The sequence below is a fragment of the Amblyomma mixtum genome, chromosome 7 (genome assembly GCF_055824585.1).
Source record: "Amblyomma mixtum isolate Tamu chromosome 7, ASM5582458v1, whole genome shotgun sequence".
NCBI lineage: Eukaryota > Metazoa > Arthropoda > Arachnida > Ixodida > Ixodidae > Amblyomma > Amblyomma mixtum.
In genome coordinates this window covers 135,740,257-135,753,449 of record NC_143018.1, presented here as the reverse complement: position 1 = coordinate 135,753,449, position 13,193 = coordinate 135,740,257, and the positions used below count along the sequence as shown (strand labels likewise).

At 45.8% G+C, this 13,193-nt stretch overlaps 1 protein-coding gene across 1 annotated transcript in view; it reads right to left on the bottom strand.

Annotated features, from left to right (window-relative positions):
* LOC149337659 (ATP-binding cassette sub-family C member 3-like) overlaps window positions 1-13,193 on the bottom strand; it is a 215,614-nt gene that overhangs the window by 131,220 nt on the left and 71,201 nt on the right. Inside the window, exons 9-10 of the mRNA XM_089553474.1 lie at window positions 11,651-11,813; window positions 10,620-10,877 (exon numbers count right to left, since the gene is read on the bottom strand). Of these exons, the coding sequence (XP_089409600.1) occupies window positions 10,620-10,877; window positions 11,651-11,813 (421 nt within the window). The remainder of the gene's footprint in view (window positions 1-10,619; window positions 10,878-11,650; window positions 11,814-13,193) is intronic.

Here is a 13,193-nt window from a genome sequence, read left to right as displayed (position 1 = left end):
GTACGCACTAGTTCTTTTCTACATGTAATATGCCGAAGGCTATGGTCGTGGTCTCTAAAGAAGGAAGTTTGCGAGAAACCCAGCCGGGTCCATTTTTATTTGATCATATATTTTCAAAGCTACTCTTTTGTTCATGATAATCCTGATAGTTAATATCTGATGTTTTTCGAAAAGTGGGGCTGAGGGGGCTCTATATGGAGAGTTTTCTATTAATCGTATGACTCGTTTTTGTAGTATAAGCAGGTTTTCCATGTTTGTTTTTGTCGTAGTTCCCCATACAAGAATACAATATTGCAAACGAGAAAAAACTAGACTATAATACAACTGTTTTTTTAACCACATTGGTATCGGCCCTTCTCAATCTCTTGGAATCCTGTTGCCCTAGCAGATCATCAGCTGTCGGTTGTATTACTTTCGCTTCAGTAAAATTTGAGAAGTAGCGGACAGGGATCCTAGAATTTGTGAAGAGTACACAGGCAAACTGGAGACTTATGGAAGAATTTGTTTACTTGCCCTTGTCCTGTGTGGTTCGGTCTTGTCTATGTGTCTTCGGCTGGTAAAAAATTCGTTAGCATGCCATACCATCAGGCCCACCATCTAGCCTTGTTTATGGAAGAGGCCGCAGTGCACTGCTTTAAGAGCACTGCTCTGGGCATGGGATGCAATGTATACGGCTCTTTGTTTTTCGGTAGAACCTGGTTTCTCCTAATTGTTGCACCCCGAAAAGATTCTTAAAAATCAGCTCAACTTCTGCATGCAAATATATCTGGAAGGAAGCGTAAGTTGCTGGTGCACAAAGGTCATGAACCTTTGGAGAGTAGTGGATGTCTCGTATTTCCTCTGAGGTATATTTTAAACAAATGCTGGTTATTTTAATTCCTGTGTAATGCTTTTTGTTGTTCGTCGAGTTGCATATATTTTTTCATATCGAGTTGCATAACAGGCCTGCTCTGGATGTTATTAGCGTCGAGGCTATGTGTGCTCTTTAAGTTATTACAAACGGAGTATACCTCTGGTTCCACAGTTGGCTCAAAAAACATAGACTCTGAGGTTTTTGCACCCAAAAAACGATATATAGCTGCTGGAACACTGGAACTAGGACTAACGTCTGACTCAGTGAAATATTCATTGAAGGCATTAGCCAGATCTTTTCTCGTGGTAACACAACCGTCGATTTCGAGACTTGTTGGGGACTGGCTGCATAATTCTTTATTTAAGAGTGTATTTAGTTCCCTCCATCTTTCTGTAGGGTTTTTAGCAAGGCGATATACAATGAGATTTGCATAGTATTCATTTCTCGGAATTTTTATTTCCTCATTTACTTTATTACGAAAAGATTTATATCGTGCAAGTAGTTCAGTAGTTTTGGTTCTAATAAAATCTGCATATATTTGTGTTTCTTGCTAACAAGGCGAATAAGTCGACGCGTCATCCATGGTTTGCGTGCCTTCGAGCGCGGTGGGATCGCAATTATAGGAAAACAGTCATTGTACATCGGAGTAAGAAGGCTGAGAAATCTTGAATAGGCAATGTCGGGGGAAGCCTCACTGTACACGGGAGTTCAATCTACATGAGAAATTCGCTCTTTGAATTCTTCAAGCCGCCTCTGATTGACAAGCTGCCGTCGAATGGTGCAGGTAGGCTGCGGGCAAGAAACGTTTGCGATGCATGAAAAGACAGGCAAATGATCGCTGATGTCAGCCGCGATACGCCCCATAAAAGCACTGTTCAGATCATTTGTAATGATCAGTTTAGTACAGAAGAGCTAGTGATTGTGATACGGGTCGGCTGGTTAATTAGGTTTCGAAAGCTGTAGCTTTATTAGATTGTGCTCAGTTGTAGCTCTGCAGGTTCAGTGCTACCCATATCGATATTGAAATCTCCTGCTATGTAGGACCGGTAGTTTTCAGATGAGAAGAAAGAAAGCTCACGCTCGAAACTATCAAAGAAATTGGCTGTGTTTCCCTGCGGCGGGCGATACACGACAGAAAACGTCAGGCGACCTGACCGCAGAGTAAGCATTTCTAGATCACTGCTAAAAATGCTACGGCTGGATAGCTCTTCACACATGTAGCCGGTCCTTATCAAAATAGCGACACCACCGCCACGTTTTTCAGTGCGATTTAGCAAATATGAACTATATCCAGGTATAGTTATACCGTCAATGCCCGGCTGATACCATGTTTCCGATAAGAAAACATCAAAAGTAAGTGACAGACTTTGCAAAAGGCAGATAAGTTGGTCCGTCTTCTTCACTGCTGATTGCATGTTGAGGTGTATTATTAAGCATAAAATGCTTTTAGCTCCCGTTTTCGGCAGTGGGTGACGTCTCGCCGAGACCGATAGCCATCATCCGGGCACTGCAATCCACTCATCCGGGCACTAAATTCCACTCATCCGGGCTCTGAATTCCACCCATCCGGGCTCTGAAACTAGAACATCCGGGCACCGTACGAGACTTAACGAGATTCAACGAGACTCTCTAAGCCCTCCTACGGGACCGGCATACAAGCGCCGCTTGCTCTCCAAACGAGTCACAAAAAATAATGCTGCCAGTGTCTTCTCAATGTTTATCAAGATATCAGTCGAGCTATGCATTCGATAATGCACGGAATTATAATTTCCGATTTCTAATAACGCGTGCAAAAAGCACATACATGCCACAATACAATTTGTTGTCATATGTGATCTGTTAGGGGCTTTGAGAGAAGGCCGCTTAGAGAAAGAGGGCAACCCCAGGGCGAGAAGTGCTTTCGGCTGAAAAACTGCTTGCGCGCGCTCCCCAAGGATGGCGCTGCGGTCCTACACTCACGCATGTAAAAGACCGGCCGCAGGGCCTTCATGCCCTTTCCCCCTCTGGCAGGCAGATGTATACACGCTCGCGGAGTATTCGAACGCGCTGCATATACTTCTTGTCAGGCCTGCGTCTCGTCGTGTCCGCGTACGCTTCTGCATCGTCCTGGATTTCAATGCCGCCACCTTCACAGCTGCTTAAGCCGAGCAATGGAGCCTGTGTTAGGCCCGTAAACATTTCATGCTTACTCTACTCTCGGTTACGGGAGAGGCGCAATTTTTTTTAAGAAACTTTGTTTCATCAAGCCTCAGAAAACAGTTTAACTGAGCAGGAGTGAAAAGAGGGCATTCATCCATTTTGTTGCTACAAAAAATGTATGTATGTCGAGATCATAGGAGAGCTCAAGTCATTTTTGAAAGGTCATCTCGAGAACGAATTCGAACAACAGTGGAGACATATGTCTTACGGGCAAGGATGATGCCATTTTTGGTCCACACATACTTCCACTGAACTTCCTTCTTTTTCTCAACTGCAGCCCCGAGCAAGCGTTTCGTTTCTGGTCTGAGATGCTCGTTCACGTAAATATTTTGTTCAGGTCCTGTGAGCCCAAGATCTGTAGTAGTGATTGTCTTTTTCTTTGCAGCACCCAGACACGCTTCACGCATGGCTCGAGAGCAGAATCGGATGATCATGTTGGCCTCATTTCCTTTCCTTGTCGGCACACTGTGCGCAAGGTCGATGTCAGATTCTTTTATTGCGACGTTAGTCACCTTCCCAACTTCAATAGCCATCTCAACTGCTTTTTCCTTGACCGTGGCTGGCAGTCCTTTGATTTCGACATTGTTTAATCGGCTGTACCGTTCCAGGTCCGCGATCCGGTCCTCTGCATTGCTCAGTTGGGTGCTTAGATTCTTATTTTCGTGCCTTAGTGCAATACACTCTTCCTTCACTTTCTTTAGTTCAGAGGTGATATCATGTAGCTCAGTAAGGGCCTGCTTAAGGTCGTCTACAGAATCAGAACAGTCCTTCATGCTTTGATTTACTGTCCGCAATTCGGCTCCCATTTCGCGTTTAGAGTTCTGCAAAGCCTTCACAACCTCTGATATATCTGAACCCATAGCAATACAAGTACAACAAACACAAAATAAGCTGGGTGTGGCAGCAACGACAGCGGAATATTGAAACAGTGTTCGACAATACGAGACTAATCTGCGATAAGAGAAGAACAGAGTTTGAGCGTTGCTGGCTTCGCTGCCGCTTGCTGCCAATGGGACAGAGTAGTCGATGCCGCCTCTATATACCGATGTTCCGCTATGCCAGACACACTCGTCGACGGATGATCCAAAGAGCAGCGAAGCCGCCAGATAGCCGTCAGCCGAAGAATGCCAGGTGCTTCTGTTACAGCAGCGGCAGGAAATTCAGTTCAAGCGGGGAGCGCCACAATGAAGACTATCACCCGGAGGATAGCGGCCGTCCAAGCTGCGATAACAGAAGAACAGCGTTTGAGCGTTGCTGCCTTCGCTGCCGCTTGCTGGGAGAAAAAGAAGAAACACGGAGAATGCAAATAAACACAGACTTTCATTGGCGCGCATGATATTATTTCAGAATCGCGGCGTGTACAAATTCTTGATGTGCGCGGCGCCGCGAGGATGCTTCGTTGTCATGTTCCGCGATTCGTCGAAGGATCGTGTACGGGCCAGAGCAGCGAAGCAAAAGCTTTTCACCCAGTCCGCGACGACGAATGAGCGTCCACACCTTACCAAATCATCCGGCTTGTATTCTGAGTGGGAGCGGCGTGACCGTAGCGTAGGGCGTCGGTGCACTAGTGTTGCGCAATTCTTAGCCAATCAAGTCTTCGGGCTTCTGAGCTATGAAGGTAGATGGCGACGTCGAGGTTGTCGTCATCACTGACATTTGGCAGGATAGATTAGGGTGTTGTGGTAGCCTTCCTCCTATGGACAAGCCGAAAAAGCTTCATCTAGGTGGTCTGCTGTCTGCAATGTTGTAGGCAAAGACAATATAGGGTGGACAGCATCCCCAGGTCTTGCGTTCGCTGTCGACATATATGACAAGAATGTATACGTAATCGCTGAGGGTGAGGTCATCAAAGAATGCGTTCGCATGGTCTGATGGACCTTGCAGTCCGAGGTAACAATACAATATTTTCTCGGCACTCATCTTCATAGTCCTAGTTTAGTTTTTGGCGCAGGGCTCCTGAAACTTTCGTGCTCGTTTCCTCTCCTCGCCGACGGCTGTAAGCGCCTCATCGACATTTTCATCGATCACGTTATTATCACTGCAGTCTGCGTATTCTGCACTCTGCGTATTCTGCACTCTGCACTGCAGTCTGCGTATTCTGAGGCTTCACCAGTTGTCCTCTTCTGTAATCTGTAGCACGCTCAGTAGCATGACTGGCACAGTCGGTTTCCGGGAACATGGCCCACCGAAGGACAGAGATCTGCATGTGCTGTTGCGATAACCTTACGTCTACGGCTCTTCTTCGCATGTTTCAAGAATGGGTCACAACACTACTCCTACGCCAGGAGCGTTGAATGCTTCGTCATGTACACTCAGTAGCGGTGGGCACACCATTGCAATGTCCTCCATTTTCTTATACCTCAACATGAACCGACGACGGTCTGGTTCGGTTATTAGCTCTTCGAAATCAGTGATCTGCTTGCACTTTGTCTGGCTGGCCTTGTGACAATCTCGTGGGCCAAGTGAGCAGAGAGGAAGTTCAATATCTGAAACAATGCGCAGGTAGCAGGGAACAATGTGCATGTACACCACGTAGCAAAATGATGCTAACGGTTCAATGAAGCTTATCTGCATTCACAACACCTATTCACAATTGAGTACTTTAATATGGGCTGCCTCTAGTAAATTTGTCAGAACTTAAGCCGAAGAGAAGAGCTAGGAGAGGAATAAACTCTTCCGAACGAGTAGATCGAAAGGCCTGACTACCGTGATGACTTCCAAAGTATGCAAACTGAGCTTTCTTGATGGTCTGAATTAGGCCGGCATATAAGTGAGAAAGATGTACTTACCTTCATGTTAGGAGACAAAAGTTGTCAAGGTACGTGGATGTGTTGTCGCCATCACAACTGCCGAAGTAATGAATGAGCTGGTTTCTTGTCTACTACACGCACGTGTCGCAGCCACCTTGCTTTCACTTTCCGAGGGCTGCTTCTGAGTAGTAATAGTGGAAGGCTCTGCCGCACAGCTTCAAAGCGGAAGATCGGATGATACCTTAACACGGGAAGGCTGCTCTTTATGGATCTCTTGTGTTGTACCCAATAAAACAATACACAACTCAGGGACACTACGAACTGCGTGGGCTCAGGCAGAAGGGCTGGCGGAAAGAAGATAGAGAGGGATAAAGAGGAAGAAGGAAGCCAGGAATATTAACCAGAAGTGCGTTCCGGTTGGTTACTCGTTGACTGAAAGTTTTCTTTTAAAGAATCTTTTACTGAAACCTTTTATTCAAAGATAGCGCTCGTCTCGTCACTGCTCAGTACACGTTCTTGAACTCTTGCGCTTCTAGAGCGCTAGCTCTACTGGTCCCGTTTCGGACCTCTGAATATGCTTTTTCCATGGATAGAACCCAAGATGGCGGCTGGTAACCGAGCTGGTTACATAATAGCATAAAAAAAATTAGGAGTCACTTTGGCGACTAAAGTGGTGCAAGGCGAAAGCCTTAGTACAGCATTCTGTCACGAATGTGGTTGTGAATGTTGATTCAAGTACTGCCAGCGAATGACGCGTCCATTGGCTGTCTGCGTGTGTTACTGATGTCTGGTTAACATGTTAAGCTTCGCCTGTAAGACTGGAACGCGACAGCGTCTTGCAACGCTGCCAGGGAGTCCACAGAACGCCATCGTCAATTCGGCTGTACGCCTTGCTGGACGGTAAATTTATTTTTTGAGGAAAGGAAATGTATCTATCTCGCATATCTGGGTGGACACCTGCACCTCGCCGTAAGGGAAAGGGGGAAGAGGGGAGTGAACGAAGACGCCGTATTAGCTAGACGCGCCTTTGTTCATTCCAAACCATTCAGCTGGCATTACGGAGTGGCTAGCGTGCTCGTATCGCACTCCGGAGACCCTGGTTCGATTCCCCAACTCGACCAATTTCGTTCTCGGTTTTATTGATTTATGCATTCTAACTAGAAAGGTCAATTAGGCTATTTCATATTTATATTATTGTATTTCTATACATCGTGTTCTGTCATTCACCTGTCAATTGTTGGAACTGTCTAGGATGTTCGACACAACGTATATGAAACAAGCAACGTCGAACTGAGTGGGGAAGTGCGTGGTGGTGGAGCGAACGCGGTTTCGTACTTATCTGTTTTTTTCAGCAGCGTCTTCTTCCGCGGACGCTGTTGTCGCTGCGGCGCGCGTCTTTCTTTTCTTTTCCTCTTTCTTCTGACCTCTACATTCTCCTCTATCTTAATTAGGCTAATTGATTAATTAAGCAATTAACTAAACTCAGTCCAACTTAGTTGGAGCATCACTATACGATCCCTTTGATTGGTTGCATGGTTACTAGCCAAAGTACAATTGGCCCCATTTGAAATTCGCGCACTCTGACGTCACGAGCATTTCGACCAATTGAAAAGCGTGACATTTTCTGTCGACAACTTCTGCTTACAACGATGAGGCATTAAAGGCTTCCGCCTTAATATTAAAAAGCGGCACCGTTGTGCAGAAGCACCGCAACAAGAAACGAAATTGTGTCGTTCCGGTATATATACAAGGTGTTTCACGTAACTTCAACCAAAGATTTAAAAAAAGTGGTAAACAGCAGCCCACTGAAACCAACGATGCATTGTTTGCCATCATGTGGCGCTCCTCAGAATATTTTTTTATTGTGCTTCGTTAGTTAATTAACTAAGATGAATTATACAAATTTTAAGATATTCATTTTAGTGCAAAGCCGTTACGTTAGGTTGTAGAGCAGGTTTAGAAACAACCGATCCATTTTATTGTAGCGTCGTATCTCCTACGGGGCCCTTTTTTCCGGCATCTAAATAAAGCCCGCGAATTATGAAAAAATACAACGTGACTACACTCGTGCGCTACCAAATTGCAGCGCTTTCAGCGGCGTTTCGTGCAAACGGAGCGTGCCCGGTGACCGTGGCGCAGTGGCGACAGGCGACCGTAGAGACAGTGCATCAGCACTTTACGCAGCGGCGCGACGGCCGTTCACCTCGCCACGATCAGCAGGCACGCTCCGTTTCCTCGAAACTCCGCTAAGAGCGCTGCATTTTGGTAGCGCACGAGCGTAGTCACGTGGTATATTATGCGAAGCATACTACTTTAGCTACCACTTCAGCCCTTCACCGTGGTTATGCGCCTCGAAATCACGTGATACATGACGTCACACCACGTGACACGATGGCGTCACGACAGAAGAGAAACGGGGGCCCACCTCGCGCCGTCGCTGTGGTTGTGCGCCTCCAAATTACGCGACACGATGATGCTTCGCATTTTCCAGGCTTAACCAAGTTAAGCCTCAGCCATTTTTTTTTTTCATAATTGGCGGCTTTCTTTAGATGCCGGAAAAAAGTACCCCGCAGGAGATACGACGCTACAAGAAACTGGATCGGTTGTTTATAAACCTGGTCTGCAACCTAACGTAACGGTCTTTTCACTAATATAAATATTTGAAAATTTGTATAATTCATCTTAGTTAATGAACTAATTAGGCGCAATAAAAAATATTCTGAGGAGCGCCACATGATGCGAACAATGCATCGTTGGTTTCAGTGGGCGGCTGTTTAGCGCTTTTTTTTAAAACCTTGGTACAAGTTACGTGAAACACCCTGTATATCCCTTCTGGCCGCTGTCAAAGACAGGCCATTTAGTCTCGATATTACAGTAAACTTTGTGGGGGAACCTTTTGCTGCAGAATGTTCCGGATGGTGTCGTACGGTTTGGCGTTTCGTGCAGCATAAACTTACTAGTAATTTATAGCCTAGCTCGCGGCAGGGATTTGAACCAGTGGCTTATGTGCACCCAATACCACGTCTTTACGAATCTTCATGTGGCCATTGCGGCTCAGCAGTTTGTTACAGATTGTTCAGGGTGGTCGCATACGATTTCGCGTTTCGTTTATTTAAACTGCCTATAGTTAAGTTAGAGCCTGGTTCGCGGCAGGGTTCCGAGTCGGCAATTTACGTTAGTGCTTTAACGCTCGGTGTTCGATCGCTGCCTCAGCGTCCGCTCATTTTTTTTTTCTTACTCATAATGAGCTACACACAAGCCCACATTACCACCCTTGTGTGTATTTGAGAAACGCAGTGGGGACTGCTGTCGGAAGCCGGGTCATTAGTTTTCTGTGTCTCTTGTAGTCGCCGTCTGTGGAGAGCGTACCAGTGATTTATCGCTTCGCTCGCACCTGCTTCCTATTGAGCCCGGAACTTTCCGGGGAATGTTTTTCGACCAGGCCCGACGTTGTGAATCGCACTGGAACTCATGGCAACGGATCGTCGAATCTCTGCATGCGTTGGTGCTTCACAGCGGCACACAGCAGCTGGATGGCACGGCGTCGCATGCGCTAAGGGTACTACAGAAACCGGCAGAGCAGTTAGCGTGAAAACATCTGCCGACACGTAGAACGCATTTGTTCCGCGGGGTCTGGCCGTCTGGACGGAGATTTATCCCGATAAGACGTCCTTAGGCGTCCCGGATCAGTGGCGCCCCCATGGAGGATGACGAAAGATATTGTGAACTCTCTTACCATGCCCTCGCCCAGCTACTGTGGCGCGACGCGACAGGCCGCAACAAGTGTGTTTCCATTGAATGGCCAGGGACCGGTTCGACTGGTATCGGTGGCGGTCAGCGCTGCATGTATACATTCACTTTCTTGGAGCTACTCTTCTGTGGGTGGTGTTTGCTTGAGAGGGCCCGTCTCGTACTTCTGTTCTTTTGACTGCGAAGTGAAGTTTTGGGTTTACTTCTGGTCTTTCTTCGCCGTGGAGGCGCCAGCCCTCCGACTGGCCACCCTCTCGGCGTGCGCGCGCATTATAGTTACAGCGCGAAATCGTCACAAGGCAGCTGAACATGGCTTTTTTCTCGGCGTGCGCGCGCATTATAGTTACAGCGCGAAATCGTCACAAGGCAGCTGAACATGGCTTTGAAATAAAAGAAATTATGCCTGTCACCATGGCGCCGTTTCGGTTATTCGTATTTTTCCAAGCCTTAAAAATAATGAATCGAAAGCATTACCGCACAATACTGGTAGTATTCTTTCTTCCCATATAAACGTGTCGCTCGTAGAACACTTCGTTGAGAAACGCCATCATGACCTCTTCTCTTTCTGTTGTGTTTCCTGATTCTGTGGAGACCGTACCAGTGGTGCCTTGTGTTACAAGACATCCTAATAATCTGTGAAGTTCCGGTCGTTTCATGCCAAACTGCCCGAATTACATAACAGAAGAGAAATAACATCAGCATATAGAATTATTTGGACGTGAAAACTGCTGCCAACTGTCTTCATATCATCAAGGAAATGATAACCTTTACAGCAGTGTTTAGAAACTGGGGGATAAAGATGTAGCGTTTATGCTGCTGCGTTTATGCCGCTTCACTTGCATTAACGTCAAGTCTGTAGACAATTTCCTTCGCTGACAGCCTTTGTGTAGCCTGGCGTTGTGAGCAGCAATGAAGGGAAGAGTACGGACAAAGACCTCGTGATTTTGCCGAACGTACCATACACAGCTCTCACTGTGAAGCACAAGGTTTAAATTACCCTAAAAAAGTGAACTCGCCTATAAGGGTCGGATAGATGCATTATATATTAAGCTGTCGGCCTCACTCACCCAAATCCAGTTCTGGAGGAGCGGGCACAGCAGGGGCAGACAGAGCATGAGGACGGTCCATGCGGCGCAGCATAGCGACGGTCCGACGCCAGCGCGAGCAGCGAGCATCCAGAAGAGAACGGGCAGCAGCAGCGCTCCGTACAGCGGCAGGGGGACGGGGAATGAGCAGACGCACACCCGCCAACAGTCGACGCCCAAGAGCGATGTTATGTGGCCTACGGGATAGCGAGCCCTGGTTAGGGCCGACATCGCTGTCACCTGTAATGAAAGCGCACGTCAACGGCGACTTGTCGCTTCTAAATGTAGTTGCTTTGTGAACCTTCGCACTTTTTGTTTTCCATTCTGATCAGAATCTATCATCTGCTGGAGCAATTTTGTCGGCTCGGAAGCATCGACACTAAAACCCTGCGTTACGAAAAAAAGTGGCGGCGCTACAAAGCCCGCAATTACTTCAAAACGATTTGATGCCATAAAAAGAGGAAAAATACGAATAACCAGCATTAGTCACAGCGAATACTTAAAATTGCACCAGCTATGAAGGAATAGAATGAAATTGCAATTATAGTAGAATTAAAATAGAACTGTAACAGAAATTCAATACGACTATAATGCTTTGGCATCACTCGCATGTAAGTTCCTTATGTGCCCCCTGTAATTTTATTGGTATTTTCTGCATTGTATTAAGACGCCTTTCTATGTGTAATATTATTGTGCTATGATAAGTTGTTTTTACATTTTTTTCTGCTGTTGTATAACCGCCTTGCTTGTTGCTAAATGCTTCTTGCATTATTCAGCTCCCCATAAATGCACGATTTATTTATGCTCAACTGACACCGTCAGTGTAAACAATTAGACCCCTTTCTGTATCATTTTCAGCACGTAGTATGCCGTTTGAGTGCGAACGATAAACTTGAACTGAGACTGAAAGAAGAACTTAAACTAACTTAGGCACAATGTAGGCACAATGTAGCCAAACACTTCAAATCGTGGGGACCACGGGAAACGGCGTAGCAATGGCTGCCGGTGAGTACCTTTTGGAATACGAGACCCTGAAGCATGGAGCGCACTCTGCTGGCAAAAAGGCACAGGAGGTCCAATTGGTAGGTAGTTATCAGCAATTCAAAAGCGGTTGTTGCAGAAAAGAGAAGGATAGCTGCCTGCATGCCAACGCCGCTGCAGCTGTTTATGAGTAACCTTGAAAAAGAGGACACAACACTAATTAATGTACAAAATACAACTTTCTTATTTTGGTTGTCAGAGCATGTCAACCAACTGTAAAATTGTAGGGTTCAGCGCTGAATGGAAAGAGGTAATAACGATTCGTGACTAATATAGTCTGAAGCATACTAAATGTGTCCGGGAAATATGAATATTAACATAGCAAAGGGGACAAACAGGAACGAATGAAGGAACTCGATCTGGTCAGGTCTTTTTCAAGAACACAAACTGCAAGTAGAGTTGATGTTTTGAGATTATATACGACTATATATTTGCGATACGTTTAGCTTGCGCTTAGATCAACTGTCGCACAATGGGTTAAGTGTCGACAGTATCCGCTGCACATCATTTGTTCGCAAGCGCTGCTTTTGACATTTGTTTACTTGTTTGAAATTTACTCAACACCTCAAAATATCCTTTAGATAATACAATTTCTTAAGCACGAAGTTGTTAAATTTGCTTTCGCTTTCCATACTGCCCACAGTGACCGTTAGCTTCAGTGGAAGATCAATTTCTGCGGTTAGTTCAAGTCCCAAAGTAAAACATATTTAACGCAAAGCGTAATTATTATTACTGGGTTTATAATGACTGGTCGGCCGATGTTGACTGCAAATATTGGCACAGTTAGACTAGTTTTCTATATCTCTGAAGGCACACTGAATCATTAAGAGTCATGTGAAACGGCCTGAATGTGTCGCACGGAACAGTCTAGATCGCTAGAAAAAATGAAGCTGAAAAGAACCATAATTTTAAAATCTAGATTTTAGGAGAAGCAAAGGCCAGTCACTATAAAGACCATGAGTGTAATGGGTGCATTCGCGCTAGGGGCGTCCCCTTCGAAACAGTCCGGTGGCAGGGTCGGTATTTTGTCCATAAATTTTTGTACTCGTTAAGCTTCAAACCCTATAAACCTATCAGTCAATTTTTCAAAATTCTGGTTTGACTAATAGCTACGGTCACTGATTTTGAATTCTGAGGTTTAAATGCACTATTTCTTTAATAGTTCTTAGTAACGTCTACCGTGGATGCATTTACATTACCCTTTCTTTCCATAAACCTTAGACTCTCGAAATACTAGTTGTGTCTGACATCTGATAGGATACTGCCAGATTCTACATCATGTGTAGCTAACACTGCGGATTCAAACTGAGGGGTCTAAAATCCTGAAGCGACACATGCGCTCTGAAGGACGCCGTCAGCGGACGCCAGTGACCACCCCGGAGTTCTCAAACTTGTGCTGGCAATTTCGCCTCTATCGCAATTCGGCTGCCTCAGCCGGCATTAAACTACACGACCGTGGGATCAGCAGCCGAATGCAAAGCCACGGAGCCAGAGAAACGGGTTTTACTATAAAGC